At 49.5% G+C, this 12,734-nt stretch overlaps 1 protein-coding gene across 1 annotated transcript; it reads right to left on the reverse strand.

Moving 5' to 3' along the window:
* Nucleotides 1-1,358: 1,358 nt before the first annotated feature.
* LOC113833395 lies at nt 1,359-12,675 on the reverse strand. Its single transcript, XM_035451457.1, has 6 exons — nt 12,567-12,675; nt 7,568-7,695; nt 6,064-6,753; nt 5,295-5,355; nt 2,742-4,700; nt 1,359-2,255 (listed from the first exon to the last, which is right to left on the reverse strand). Exons 1-6 carry the CDS (start codon nt 12,673-12,675, stop codon nt 1,909-1,911), a joined length of 3,294 nt encoding a protein of 1,097 aa, XP_035307348.1. The 3' UTR covers nt 1,359-1,908.
* Between the last annotated feature and the right edge of the window lie 59 nt (nt 12,676-12,734).

Below are 12,734 nucleotides of genomic sequence, written 5' to 3' on the forward strand. Positions count from 1 at the left end.
AGGTCTCTGGATATTCTGGATCTATCTGCTTTAGCTGGTGGTATTGTTGAGTTAAAACTAAGGTTTGTATGGCAGATAATCGTTCTCTAATGAATTGAGTTATCTTGTTCAGAATGCAGGGACCAAGTATAAGGATTAATAATAGAATAATCAGAGGTCCCATGAGAGTAGATACCAGAGTAGTGATCCAGGGGGACTTAGTGAACCATCCTTCGAACCATCCTTGTTGAGACTCAAATAGCTGTTGCCTCTGTTTTAGCCTTTCCCTAAGTTTGGCCATGCTATCCCTTACTATTCCTGTATGATCTGCATAAAAGCAGCATTCTTCCTTGAGGGCAGCACATAGCCCCCCTTCCTGTAAAAATAATAAATCTAATCCTCGTCTGTTCTGCAGGACCACCTCAGAGAGTGATGTTAAGGATTTTTCGAGTGCACTGACTGACTCTTCCAGTACCTGGATGTCCGTGTGCATGGCTTGTTGTAGAAGCTTAAAATGATTAATTCCCTGTAGGGCAACGGTTCCGGTCCCTATGCCGGCTGCTATGCCCCCCACTGTTATTCCTCCTAATAATAGGGCCACGGTAAGGGATATTGGCTCCCTCTTATATCGGGTTGATTTCCCTAGTACGCTGTAAACATATTCAGGTTGGTGGTATGTGACTTTGGGCCAAAGTTCTATCAATATACAAAAATCAATGGTGGTGTTGAGAACAGTGGTAGAGACACAGGGAGTCAACCCAGTACTGCAAGCCCAATAAGTTCCATAAGGGGCAACAAGGTATCGGCTGTCCTGAGATAATGGCTCTACTTGGTTACATAATTCTTGATGTGAGGGAGGGATCCTGCCTATGCATAGCCCCTTTCCTGAGACCTCAGATATTGTGAGCTTGTGCTGCATAGCAGCTCCACAACTGGTAGGTGCTGAGGTCTGGTTGGAGTAGTTGCCCAGTATTGCCACGCCTTCATAATATGGGGGCCGGGAAACTAGGCATAACCAGCATTCCTGAGTCTTGTTGGGGTCTGAAAAATTTAAGGCTTGGTAAACTCCTTGGATTAATTGTAATAATCTATCTCCGGTACCTGGAGGGTCTCTGGTTAACTCGATGTTTAGGGCGTCTGGGGTGGGGGAGAAGATGACAGCATCTGGGGTAGGAGTGATAGCTTTAGGAACGGTAGGGGGTTCAGGGACTTGGAATTGGGTTGGGGCCCTCTGGTCCGCTATTACTGTGTTTGGCCCGACTGATTGTTGGCTTAGGGGAGTGATTTGTCTGTACAGGGAGAATAAGGTCACCGGATCTTTCCCTGCTCGGTGCAGCCGGAGTCCCCAGACTTTAGGACTATCCCAAGTAGTCCTTTTTCCAGCATCTGTGAACCTTAGGATGAGAGGGTTGCATTTTCCTCCGGGGGTGGCGCCTTGAAAACCTCCCCCTCCGGCACTATCATAACAGGGTCCGCAGGCTCTTTGCCCACATCTCCATGGTCCTTTCCCTGCGTACCCTGGGATCTCCCTCCGTTTGAGAGTGATGAAATCCCAAGAGGAAGAGGGTTTCCAGTAAGCCTCCCCTGTGGTTTCACATCCCCAGCTTGCACAGTACCCTTCCTGTGGCCCCCCGCAGTCATGAGTTGGTCTATGGCCAGGACAAACATAAAAATCCTTGCTTCTTGTCCCTATCCTTCCCCCAGGGTGGTGGCATCCATACCCTGGGAATGGTTCCTGGTCAGAGGGATCCCAATCAGACCCTACTAAGTCACATAGGTCGACATAGAGAGGAGGGAACCCATCATGTAGAGTCCCTATATAAGTGCTGAGGTTGGCTATTTCCCCGGTCCCTAGATTGGCTATTTTCCAGGTGATATTATAAACCCTGTGGGGGTTAGTTGCTACATGGGGGGTAAACAGACAACCAATCAACAGGAGGGTGTACGAGAGAGTCTTATCTTTAAAGGATTTTGAGTGCGGTGTGCGGTCCATTCTGATGTAGTGGCTGAATCGGTGGGTCGGGCTGGCTTTACATGTGAAGCATGTATCCAAGCGGCAATGCCGTCTACTTTGAGTGCGGTGGGAGTGGTAAGCAAAACGATGTAGGGTCCCTTCCAGTGGGGTTCAAGGTTCTTGGCCTGGTGACGCCGGACCCAAACGGTGTCCCCGATCTGGTAGGAATGGGGGATGGTGGGATGGTCCCTCTGGTCTTTATAAGCTTGAGCAAGGGGTTTCCAAATCTCCCGTTGTACTAATTGTAGTGCCTGTAAATGAGCTTGGAGAGAAGGGGAGTTAGCAAAATCTGAGACATCTTGATCAAGAAAGTTAATGATAGGAGTAGGTACTCCATGCAGGATTTCAAAAGGTGTGAGCCCATGTGGCCCAGGGGTGTTGCGAGCACGATAGAGGGCTAGGGGGAGTAGGAGGACCCAGTCTCTAGTGCCAGTTGCAAGCGACAATTTTGTTAAAGTCTCCTTGATTGTTCTATTCATCCTTTCTACCTGTCCTGAACTTTGGGGTCTATAAGCACAATGTAATTTCCAATCAATCCCCAACAAGGTGGCCACTGACTGACTTATCTGGGAGGTGAAGGCGGGCCCATTATCTGTTCCCAGTACCTGAGGCATCCCATAACGTGGAAAGATTTCTTCAAGCAATTTCTTAGTAACGATCTTGGCTGTTTCATGTTTAGTAGGAAAGGCTTCAACCCATCCTGAAAAGGTGTCTACAAAAACTAATAGATACTTGTATCCATATTTACCTGGTTTAATCTCAGTGAAATCTATCTCCCAATGTGTTCCGGGCCGGTAGCCTCTGACCCGGTTCCCAGGAGGAAGCTTCAGTCTGGATGCGTTGACTCGGGCGCACGCATCACATTGTTCAGTTACCTGTTTTAAAATGTCATTCTTCCCCAAAAGGAAATTGAATTCCTCTTCTCGTTCGAGGAGCTCCCGCATCTTCTTGGAGCTCAGATGTGTCATCTTATGTAAAAATGTCACTAGGTACTTGGTTACCCGGTAGGGGATGACAGTCTTTCCTTCATAAGTCCAATCCCCGTTTGGTTCCTTTGTGGCTCCCAATTTCTCTAGGGTTTGGATGTCTCTTTGTTCATAGTCCCATGAGGGGGAGGGACGGTCGTTGGTGGGCTCCAGAGCCAGGAGGCTAGTGGTGTCTGTGGTCAGGGCCGCCTCTCGGGCAGCCAAGTCTGCCCTCCGATTGCCCCTGGCTTCAAGAGAATCCCCTTTTTGATGTCCGGGGCAATGTATGATACTTAAGGCGGAGGGCAGATGAAGAGCTCTTAGGAGAGCGAGGATTTCCTCCTTATTCTTAATGTCTTTCCCTTCGGAGGTAAGCAGCCCCCTCCGTCTGTAAATTTCTCCATGTATATGGGCAGTGGCAAAGGCATAACGACTGTCTGTGTACACGGTGAGCCTCTTACCTTCTGCCAATTTTAGAGCCTGCGTGAGGGCAATGAGCTCTGCCCTCTGCGCAGAGGTTCCGGGAGGGAGTGCCTGAGCCCAGACAACCTGATTCTCTGTGGTGACTGCTGCGCCCGCCCTTCGTTTTCCTTGATGCAAAAAGCTGCTTCCATCCGTGAACCAGATGTGGTCCGGGCTGGGTAGAGGCTGGTCAGTCAGGTCGGGTCTCGCCCCATGGGCCTCAGCCAGTACCTGTAAGCAATTATGAGCCTCTGGCTCCCCTGGGAGAGGGAGCAAGGTGGCTGGATTCAGAGTCACCAGAGGCCCAAAGTGGACCCGGTCTTTGTCCAACAGCATAGTCTGGTAATGAGTCATTCGGGCATTAGTGAGCCATCTGTCTGGAGGCTGTCTGATGACTGCCTCAACCGCATGAGGGGCATGTATGGTCAAAGGCTGCCCCAAGGTTAGCTTGTAAGAATCTTTTACTAGCAGGGCTATGGCGGCAATCATTCGGAGACAGGGTGGCCATCCCGATGCTACAGGATCCAATTTCTTGGAGAGGTATGCAGTGGGCCTTCTCCAAGGCCCCAGTTTTTGGGTGAGGACTCCCTTGGCATAGCCTCCTTTCTCATCTATAAAGAGTTCAAATGGCTTAGCTAAGTCCGGTAGACCCAGGGCTGGTGATTCAAGGAGAGCCTTTTTGATGTTGGTGAAGGCTTTCTTTTGGGGCTCTTCCCATTTAAAAGCAACCCCTGGCCGAGTGAGGGGGTAGAGGGGAGCCGCCATTTCGGCAAACCCGGGGATCCATAGGCGGCAGAAGCCTGCCGTTCCCAAGAACTCTCTCAGTTGGCGGGGATTTTGTGGGGTGGGAATGTCTAAAATGGCACGCATACGGGCTTCCGTTAGCCATCGCCGTCCATCCTTTATCTTGTATCCTAAATAGGTCACCTGTTTCTGACATATCTGGGCCTTCTTGGCGGATGCCCGGTATCCTAGGCTCCCAAGAGTCTGGAGGAGGGCTCGAGTGCCTTCCTTGCATTCTTCCTTGGTTTTGGCTGCCAGGAGGATGTCATCTACATACTGTAAGAGGATTAACGCGGGGTACCGGACCCGGAATCCTGCCAGATCCTGATGTAAAGCTTCATCAAAAAGGGTGGGGCTGTTCTTAAACCCTTGAGGTAACCTAGTCCAAGTTAGCTGCCCAGAGATTCCAAGGTCGGCATCCTGCCATTCAAAGGCAAATATAGGTTGGCTGGTGGGATGCAGGCGGAGGCAGAAGAAGGCATCTTTAAGATCTAAGACTGTATACCAGGTATAGTTGGGTGGCAATCCGCTCAGCAAATTATAAGGGTTGGGGACAGTAGGGTGTATGTCCTCTATCCTTTTATTGACCTCCCTCAGATCCTGTACTGGCCTATAGTCATTGGTTCCTGGCTTCCTGACGGGCAACAAAGGTGTATTCCAAGGAGATTTACAGGGCACCAGAATCCCTTGTTCAAGTAACCTTTTAATATGTGGCCGAATTCCTTCGCGGGCTTCTTTAGGCATTGGATACTGTCTGACGGATGCAGGAAGGATGGCAGCTTTTAAGGTTACTATAATTGGGGCCTGGTTAATGGCAAGGCCCATTCCTCCTGTTTCAGCCCAGGCTTGGGGAAATTCCGCAAGCCAGTGATCAAGGGTTTCCTGATTGTTCGAATTAGTCCTCTTTTCATGGAGTCTATATTCATCTTCTATGGACATTGTCAAGATGGTAAGGGGAATTCCCTCTGGCCCTGTGACTTTGACTTCTGACCTCTCAAAGTGTATTTGAGCTCTTAATTTGGTCAATAGGTCCCGTCCTAGTAAGGGGTAGGGGCAATCTGGCACATGGAGGAAAGAATGCATAACCTTACCAGTCGCGAGCTGGAGCTGCCGATTTGTAGTCCAATGGTACTGCTTTCCGCCTGTAGCTCCCTGTACCCATGCAGTCCGGTGACTCAGGGGTCCGGGTGACCGATTCAGAACAGAATGTTGTGCCCCTGTATCTACTAGGAAGGTGACCGGATGCCCCCCGACTTGCAGTGTTATCCTGGGCTCAGGGGGGGGCTCCTGGCCCTGACTTCTCTAATCTTCTAGGTTTAGAAGGTCAGAGGTTCTTGGCCGTGGAGGCTTGGCCCGGGGGTTCTTAGGGCATTCTTTTGCCCAATGTCCTTTTTCTTTGCAGTAAGCGCATTGATCCCTGTCCAGGTGGGGCCCCCTTCTGCCATCCCTCTGCCTATTCTGTCTCTGACCTGTCACTACTGTGGCCAATAGCCTGCTCATCTCTCTATTCCGCTTACGGTCTCTTGCAGCCTCTTTCTCCTCTGCTTCTTTTCTCAGTCTTTCCTCTCTCTCCTGGGCTTCCTTTCTCCAACGTTCTTCTCTTTCTGTCTGTGTCTCTCTCTTATTAAAAATACGTTCTGCTTCCTTTAACAAGTCTTGGAGCGTATATCCTTGTAAATTTTCTAGCCTTTGGAGCTTGTTTCTTATGTCCGGGGCTGACTGCCAAATAAAGGACATAGAAACGCTGGTGGCCTGCCCTGGATCTTCTGGATCATAGGGAGTATACATTCTATATGCTCCTTTTAGTCTCTCTAGAAAAGTGGCGGGCGATTCCTCCGCCCCCTGTATTACCTGCTTTACCTGGGCCAAATTGGTAGGTCGGCGTCCTGCCCCCCGGAGACCCGCGACCAGCAACTGGCGATAGAGACGCAGATGGGTCCTACCTGCTTCAGTAGTAAAATCCCATTCAGGTCTTTCAAGAGGGCAAGCCGCATCGATTTCATTGGGCAGCTGGGTGGGCTGCCCGTTGGCTCCTGGGACATTCTTTCGTGCCTCTAGTAGAACACGCTGTTTCTCCTCCGAGGTTAAAAGAACCTGCAAAATCTGCTCACAATCATCCCAGGTAGGTTGGTGAGTTGTGAGTACCGACTCTATGAGAGATGTCAGCCTCACAGGGTCTGCAGAGAAGGAAGGATTATTATTTTTCCAGTTATAGAGGTCCGATGCTGAGAATGGCCAATATTGAGGTTGGCCATTCGGTCCAGTTCGGAGGGGCAAAGCGGTTGAATCTGGAGCGGGCTGCTCCCTGCGACCTCTTAGTCGGTGAGCCATTGGGGAAGGGTCAGGTGGGGGAGCTGAAGCCGTCTCTGCCGAGACGGCGGGGGCCGCTTCTGCCTCTGGCGGGGGCGGCAGCGCCGGGTATGGAGGGGGTTCTTCAGTCAATAGGTCAGCCAACAGGTTTTCTCCCGGGGGAAGCACCTCAGGCGTCTTCTTCTCTTCAGCTTTAGCGTCCTTTACCGCTGTAGGGTAAAGGCTGGAGTGGGGAGGGAGCTGGGGATTGGAAAGGGTTGGGGTTGAGGGAATGGGCCGGTTGGAGCGGTTAGAGGGAGGAAGGGAGGGGGAGCCCTTGGGGTGTAGGAAAGGACGTATCCAGGGGGGGGGTCCTGAACCAAGGCCTCCCAAGTGACTATGTATGCCACCTGGTCGGGATGCCCCTGTGGTCCAGGATCCATAGTCTTCTCTTTCACCTGAAATATAGTTTGGAGGTTAAAGGTACCATCTCGCGGCCAGCCAACGTCAAAGGCTGGCCATTCTGAGGAACAAAGAGTAATCCATTTGCGTTTACGCACATCAACAGATTGGTTATGAGCATAATCCTGCACATCTCTCCAGTGTGAGAGTGTTAGGGACAAGGGAGTGGTGATAGTTTGTCCCATAGTTTCTAGACTTAGTAGAACACAGATAATGGTTATGATACAAAGACTAAGCAAAACAGAACAGGCTTTCGCTGCGCGGTTTCGACAGAGAGTCGATAGTAAGATTTTAGAAGGCGTTGAAGAAGGGGGCCAGCCTTCTTCGTCCCCGGTAAGGATTGCAAATCCTTCAAGCCGAGGACCCTCTCCAAAGAGGTTGGGAAGCTGTCCAGTCATAGATCTCAGCTCAAAAACAAAAGTACAAAGGTGAGCCCACTAATGCTTCAATCGCTACCAGGACGTCTCCTGGAGCCAGGGTCGGGAGTCCGAACCCGTCAAATACAAATGTACGCAGCTGTGTACTACCAACGCGGGCGCGCAGTTCATGAAATGGTTTCAGACAGAAAGACAGGACCAGACGAGACAAGACAGTGGATCCACATAACACTTACCTCCCAAATGTGGGTCGGTGGTCCCTGGGCGGGGGTCTCGATCCCGGACCGAGCCCCCAAATGAAAGACCCCCGGAGAGGTTCTTTCGTGGAAGAAGACCCACACCCAGGAATCAGCGAAACCACGAACTTTGGATGTAAGAACAAGAGGATTTATTAATAACACGGATATCCGGGGCTTAGCTTCTGTTTTGCCAAGCCCCGAGCCCCGGAAGGAGGGTCCTTTTATAAGGGAAAACAGGCATAGTACAGAAGCGAAAAGCATCAAATCAGCATTTTCTCAAGGTTTAATAGCCAGGCGAAATGGCCTTATCTCCTGCCGGTCCAGATGGCTGGCCTTGGGACCGAGCGATCCGGCGGGGGTTGGCCTTGCGTGGGGCGGGGAGTGAGAGCCAGCAGCTGCAGAGATCAAAAGGTGCTAAGGAGGGAAGTGCTAAGGAGGGAAGTGCTAAGGAGGGAAAGATGTATTCGCGCGCCCCGCCAGCTGCCGACCAGAGTAGAAAGGCTACAGCCCGGGGGTGGGGGTCTTTCACTGTAACACTTACATTGGGAAAGTCTCTAAATAACTGGCCTTGCTTTTTGGCATCTGTAGTCCTGCCTCTGGCTAACTGTTCTTGTTAACCGAAGTAAGCCAGCCCAGGACATGGTTTTTGTGCTTAAAAGCTCACCCTGAGAATGACTTGGGTCTACACTGGGATCCCAAACACCCAATGCAGTCTCCGGCTGGCTGGCTAATAAAGAATTATTATTATCTATTGACTTAAACCCATGTCTGAGCAGTGTTCTCTGGTGGACACCCCACAACAGCCACTAAAACTGACAACCCGGGTTCCATCCCCAGAACCTACAAGGTGGAGGGAGAGAAGTAATTCCTATGGTGATTTGTTTGTTTGTTTGTTTGTTTTGTTTTTTGAGACAGGGTTTCCCTGTATTGTTTTGGAGGCTGTTCTGGAGGAACTCGCTCTGTAGACCAGGCTGGTCTCAAACTTACAGAGATCCGCCTACTTCTGCCTCCCGAGAGCTGCCACAGTGTTCTTCTGGCTGTCACTGTAAGCATTTTGATGAATAGGATGGGTATTCAGGCACTTGGGAGTCACAGAATACTGAGTGTTACAGCTGGGATGGAAAGGTACTCTGGAGTTTGGGAGCCAAGAAATAACATAGGTCACAGTAAGCAAAGCGGCTTACAGCCCTGCTCCAGGGAAGGCTTCCCCAGTGTATCAGCTCTGCTCAGGCAGGAAAGGGTTTCCCCAGAGAAGTTGTTGCAGTTTAGCTCTGCTCCCCTGGACAGTGGGAAAGATGAGTGTAACAACTCCACTGTGCTCTGAAAGGGAAAAATTAATAAAGTCTAAAACTTAATAAAACTCGGACTCCAAAGTCCAAATAGGAAAACTCTTAAGCTTCTCTGAGTTCCCAAAAGGCAGCCCAACAGACAAGGCTAAATCACAGCCTTAGACCAGATATGACACCCTTAAGCTTGAAAGACCTCAGAAGAGGTACTTTCGTAGAAGGAGACCCACACCCAGGAATCAGCGAAACCACGAACTTTGGATGCAAGAGCAAGAGGGTTTATTAGTAGCGCTGGTACCCCGGGGCTTAGCTTTTGGTAGGCTAAGCCCTGAGCCAAGGGAGAGGGGTCCTTATATAGCTAAAAAGCACAGTGCAGAAGAGAAAAGCATAGTTACAGGGATTCTATTGGACAATTTAATGAGGTACAGAGTTATTTTAGGTCAGTATATTCTCAAGGTCTGCACCTGGTACAACAGACCCAATTCCCCCCTCCGCGTCCAGATGGCTGACCTTGGGACGGAGGTTCCCCATCGGGCGGGGGGCGCGGGGGCGGGGGGCGTCCTCTCCCTAGGCCCCCCGCCTGGGTGAACCGGCTTGGGAGGGAGCCAGCCGCCAGGCGTGTGGGAGTGTCACCGAGAGAGAACCAGCCAGGGGGCGGGGTCTTTCAAGCTGTGTTGATATTCCTCTAGTCCAGAGAGGATCAGATGGTTATCAATTGTAGAAGTTAAGAAACTCATTTCCTCTGCAGCATCCTGCTTAACTGCACCTTGCCTGAAGCGTACAATCATTGTCCCATCCTGTGTAACCACACGTTTTTGTAATCTTGGGGCTTCCAGCCTTACAATTTTCCCTTATAAAAACACCCCTCAGTTGAAAGTGGGTACTCCATTTGTTCCTGAAGGAATGGGGTCCTTGCTGCAGCTGGAATCCTCGAGTCAATAAAGAAACCTTTGTCCTTGCATTCGGTGAGTTGTCTCCTTGGCTGTGGGTTCTTTTGGGGTTCCAAAATCTGGGCACAACGGCTCTGCTAAGGGAAGGTTTCCCCATTGAAGGTGTTAAAGCCCTGATCCCTCCTCCGCCCAGGGTTGTCTAAGCTCCTGGGAAAGAAGGTCTCACCCAAACCTTATTCAAGAGATTTATTGGGAGGGAAGAATCCAGGAGAGTGACTGCCCTCTGCCAAGGTAGCAGAGGACAGCCGGGCAGCCGGAACAACCACAAGCTGAACAAATACAGGATTTATATAGGGATTATTAGGGGGCAGAGTTTGTCCAGGGTGGAGATTGGTCAGATTTCAATCCCTGAATTTAGGATGGCTAGATCTGCTCAGGGATTGGTTGGTTTTTGGCACAGGTTTACAGTCAGATTTGGCTCTGGTGTCAAGGCCAAAATGTACTTCTTTCACTGGTCTTTTTTAGCTCTAGTTTTAGGGCCAGAGTTGTAAGACCCACGGAAGCTCAGGCCTCCAGGATCTTTTCCCAGGACCACAGCCACCCCAATCACCATGCGGAGGCAGAAACTTGAAGCAAGTTCTCTTGCTTTCATTAAAGCAAGAGGCTTTAATGAAAGGTGGACGTTTGTACAAAGGGCTCTCCCAGCATGCAGGCTAGAGAGCAGCCCCATCCCCCAGGCACAGGTGTTTTTAAAGGCAAAAACCATAAGCTTAGGGAGGGGCCACGACTCTCTGTCCGTTGAGTACCTTTCTGTCCAGAGTCATGGGTTCCTAGGAGGCCCTTTGTCTTGAGGGGAGGGCTGGGAATTAGATGGCTTCCTGACTCACCAGTTGTAAAACCTGCAGACCTCAGGGTGTGCTAACTAATGGTAGCTATCTCTTTGTTTCATAGGGACCCTTAATTGTTAATTATTGACACATTGGCCGGTGGGGCAATCTGTTTCCTTCATGAGCCCCTCGGGGAGGGTGGCCATCTGGGAATTCTTGGTACCCAGTTTTCTTATGGCCTTGTAAGGGAGTAATTGCTGGCAGCTGGTAAATTCCAGGCCCTAAGTCATAGTAGTGGCCTTAGTCAGTTTCTGGGTTAGGCGCCCTACATTCTGTTGGGAGAATTTCCTTATCTGGGCTATATTTCTTTGCTAATTTTTAAGTCTTTCAGAGTGTATTTCTTTCACTGGCTGTGATTTCAGGGACAAAGTGTGTTTCTTTGGCACTGGTTTCAGGGTCAGGGTGCATTTCTTTGGTGCTGGTTGCAGGGCCAAAGTGTGTCCCTTTGGCTCTATTCAGGGTGTGTTTCCAGTCACACATGTACTGTGCTGTGTGCATACATACAAGATACTTTAATTTTTTTAATTTATTTTAATTTATATGTATGAATATTTTGCCTATATGTCTGTGTACTACATGCATGCCTAGTACCTATGAAGGCCGGAAAAGGGTGTTGTATCACCTGGAACTAGAGTTACAGATGGTTGTGAACCTCCATGCAGGCACTGGGAATTGAAACTGGGTCCTCTGCAAGAGCAGCCAGTGCTCCTTACCACTGAGCATATCTCCATCCCCAAAATAAGCAAAATAACTTTTTCAAATGTAACAAATACATAAATGAAAATATACACCAGGGTCAGGGTCAGCCTGGAGGTAGAATGCTTGCCTAGTATGTGTGAGACTCTGCATTCCATCTGCAGCCCCATAGAAAGATGATCCCTTGCTCTATAAGAACCATAAAATTTAGTCAGGCAGTGGTGGCACACACTTTGAATCTCAGCATTCAGAATGTAGAGGCAGGCGGATCTCTATGAGTTCAAGGCCAACCTGGTCTACAGAGTAAGTTCTAGGACTTACTAGAACTTACTCTGGCTACCTAGAGAGACCCTGCCTCAAAACAAAACAAACAAAAATTAACCACTACCACCACAACAACAAAAAACTTACTTTGCCTGTGAACAGACCTTCAAGTCCATCTTATCCGTTATTTAAGTCAACAGCTGCACAGCCACAATGATTTCAGTTGTCAAATGTCCTAGAACTGAAAGTGTACAAACTTCTCCTTTCTCTTCTATTTTTTTCTTTTTTAGTTTATTTTTCGCCAATATTTTAATTTTTTTGTTTCTAATTTAAAGCAGGGTTTCATATAGCCCAGGACCTCGAACTCGTGAACATTGAAGTGACTAACACCATCTTGTTTTGATTCTGTCTCACCCGCTAACAGCCACACCTGCCTTGGCAACACTTTGCGGGGCTGTTCTTGACCCTGAAGATGGTCCAGATGTATTAACCAAAATATTGTTTTGCAAGCTAAAACATAAAACTAAAATAACTAGAGAAGGTGTAAATCAAAAATGATTGTCTTATGTCTGGAAAATACTGCTAAAATGTGTAAAAAAGACAGATTACTCCCCTCCCCTACACTGATTCAAAATGCTGTACTCCTGAGCTTCGGCTACTCTTTCATTCTTTTTTTTTTTTTTTGGTTTTTGAGACCGGGTTTCTCTGTGGCTTTGGAGGCTGTCCCGGAACTCGCTCTGTAGACCAGGCTGGTCTGGAACTCACAGAGATCCGCCTGCCTCTGCCTCCCGAGTGCTGGGATTAAATAAAGGCATGCGACACCACCGCCGGCTGCTTCGGCTACTCTTGATCTGGCCATTATTAAAGGACTCTTGCAGTTTCATTGGCTGAGTTAAATGAGCGTAGATGTCGGGGTCACTTCACCACTCAGCACCCGCCTCTTGGAGCTGTTGCAATGACAGGTGAGTGCTACCTGGCCCCTCTAGACCCGCATCTCTGCAAGGGCAGAAGGGGTCGATAGGTGATGTCGCATGGCATTCTGGGGAGTGTAGTCCCCACAGGGAGCTGACCCGCCCCGTCATCGCCTTGACTGGTAACTAAGGGCGGAAGTTCTAATCCTTTTTCCGCAAACGTCGCTCAA

The sequence above is a fragment of the Cricetulus griseus genome (assembly GCF_003668045.3).
Source record: "Cricetulus griseus strain 17A/GY chromosome 1 unlocalized genomic scaffold, alternate assembly CriGri-PICRH-1.0 chr1_0, whole genome shotgun sequence".
NCBI lineage: Eukaryota > Metazoa > Chordata > Mammalia > Rodentia > Cricetidae > Cricetulus > Cricetulus griseus.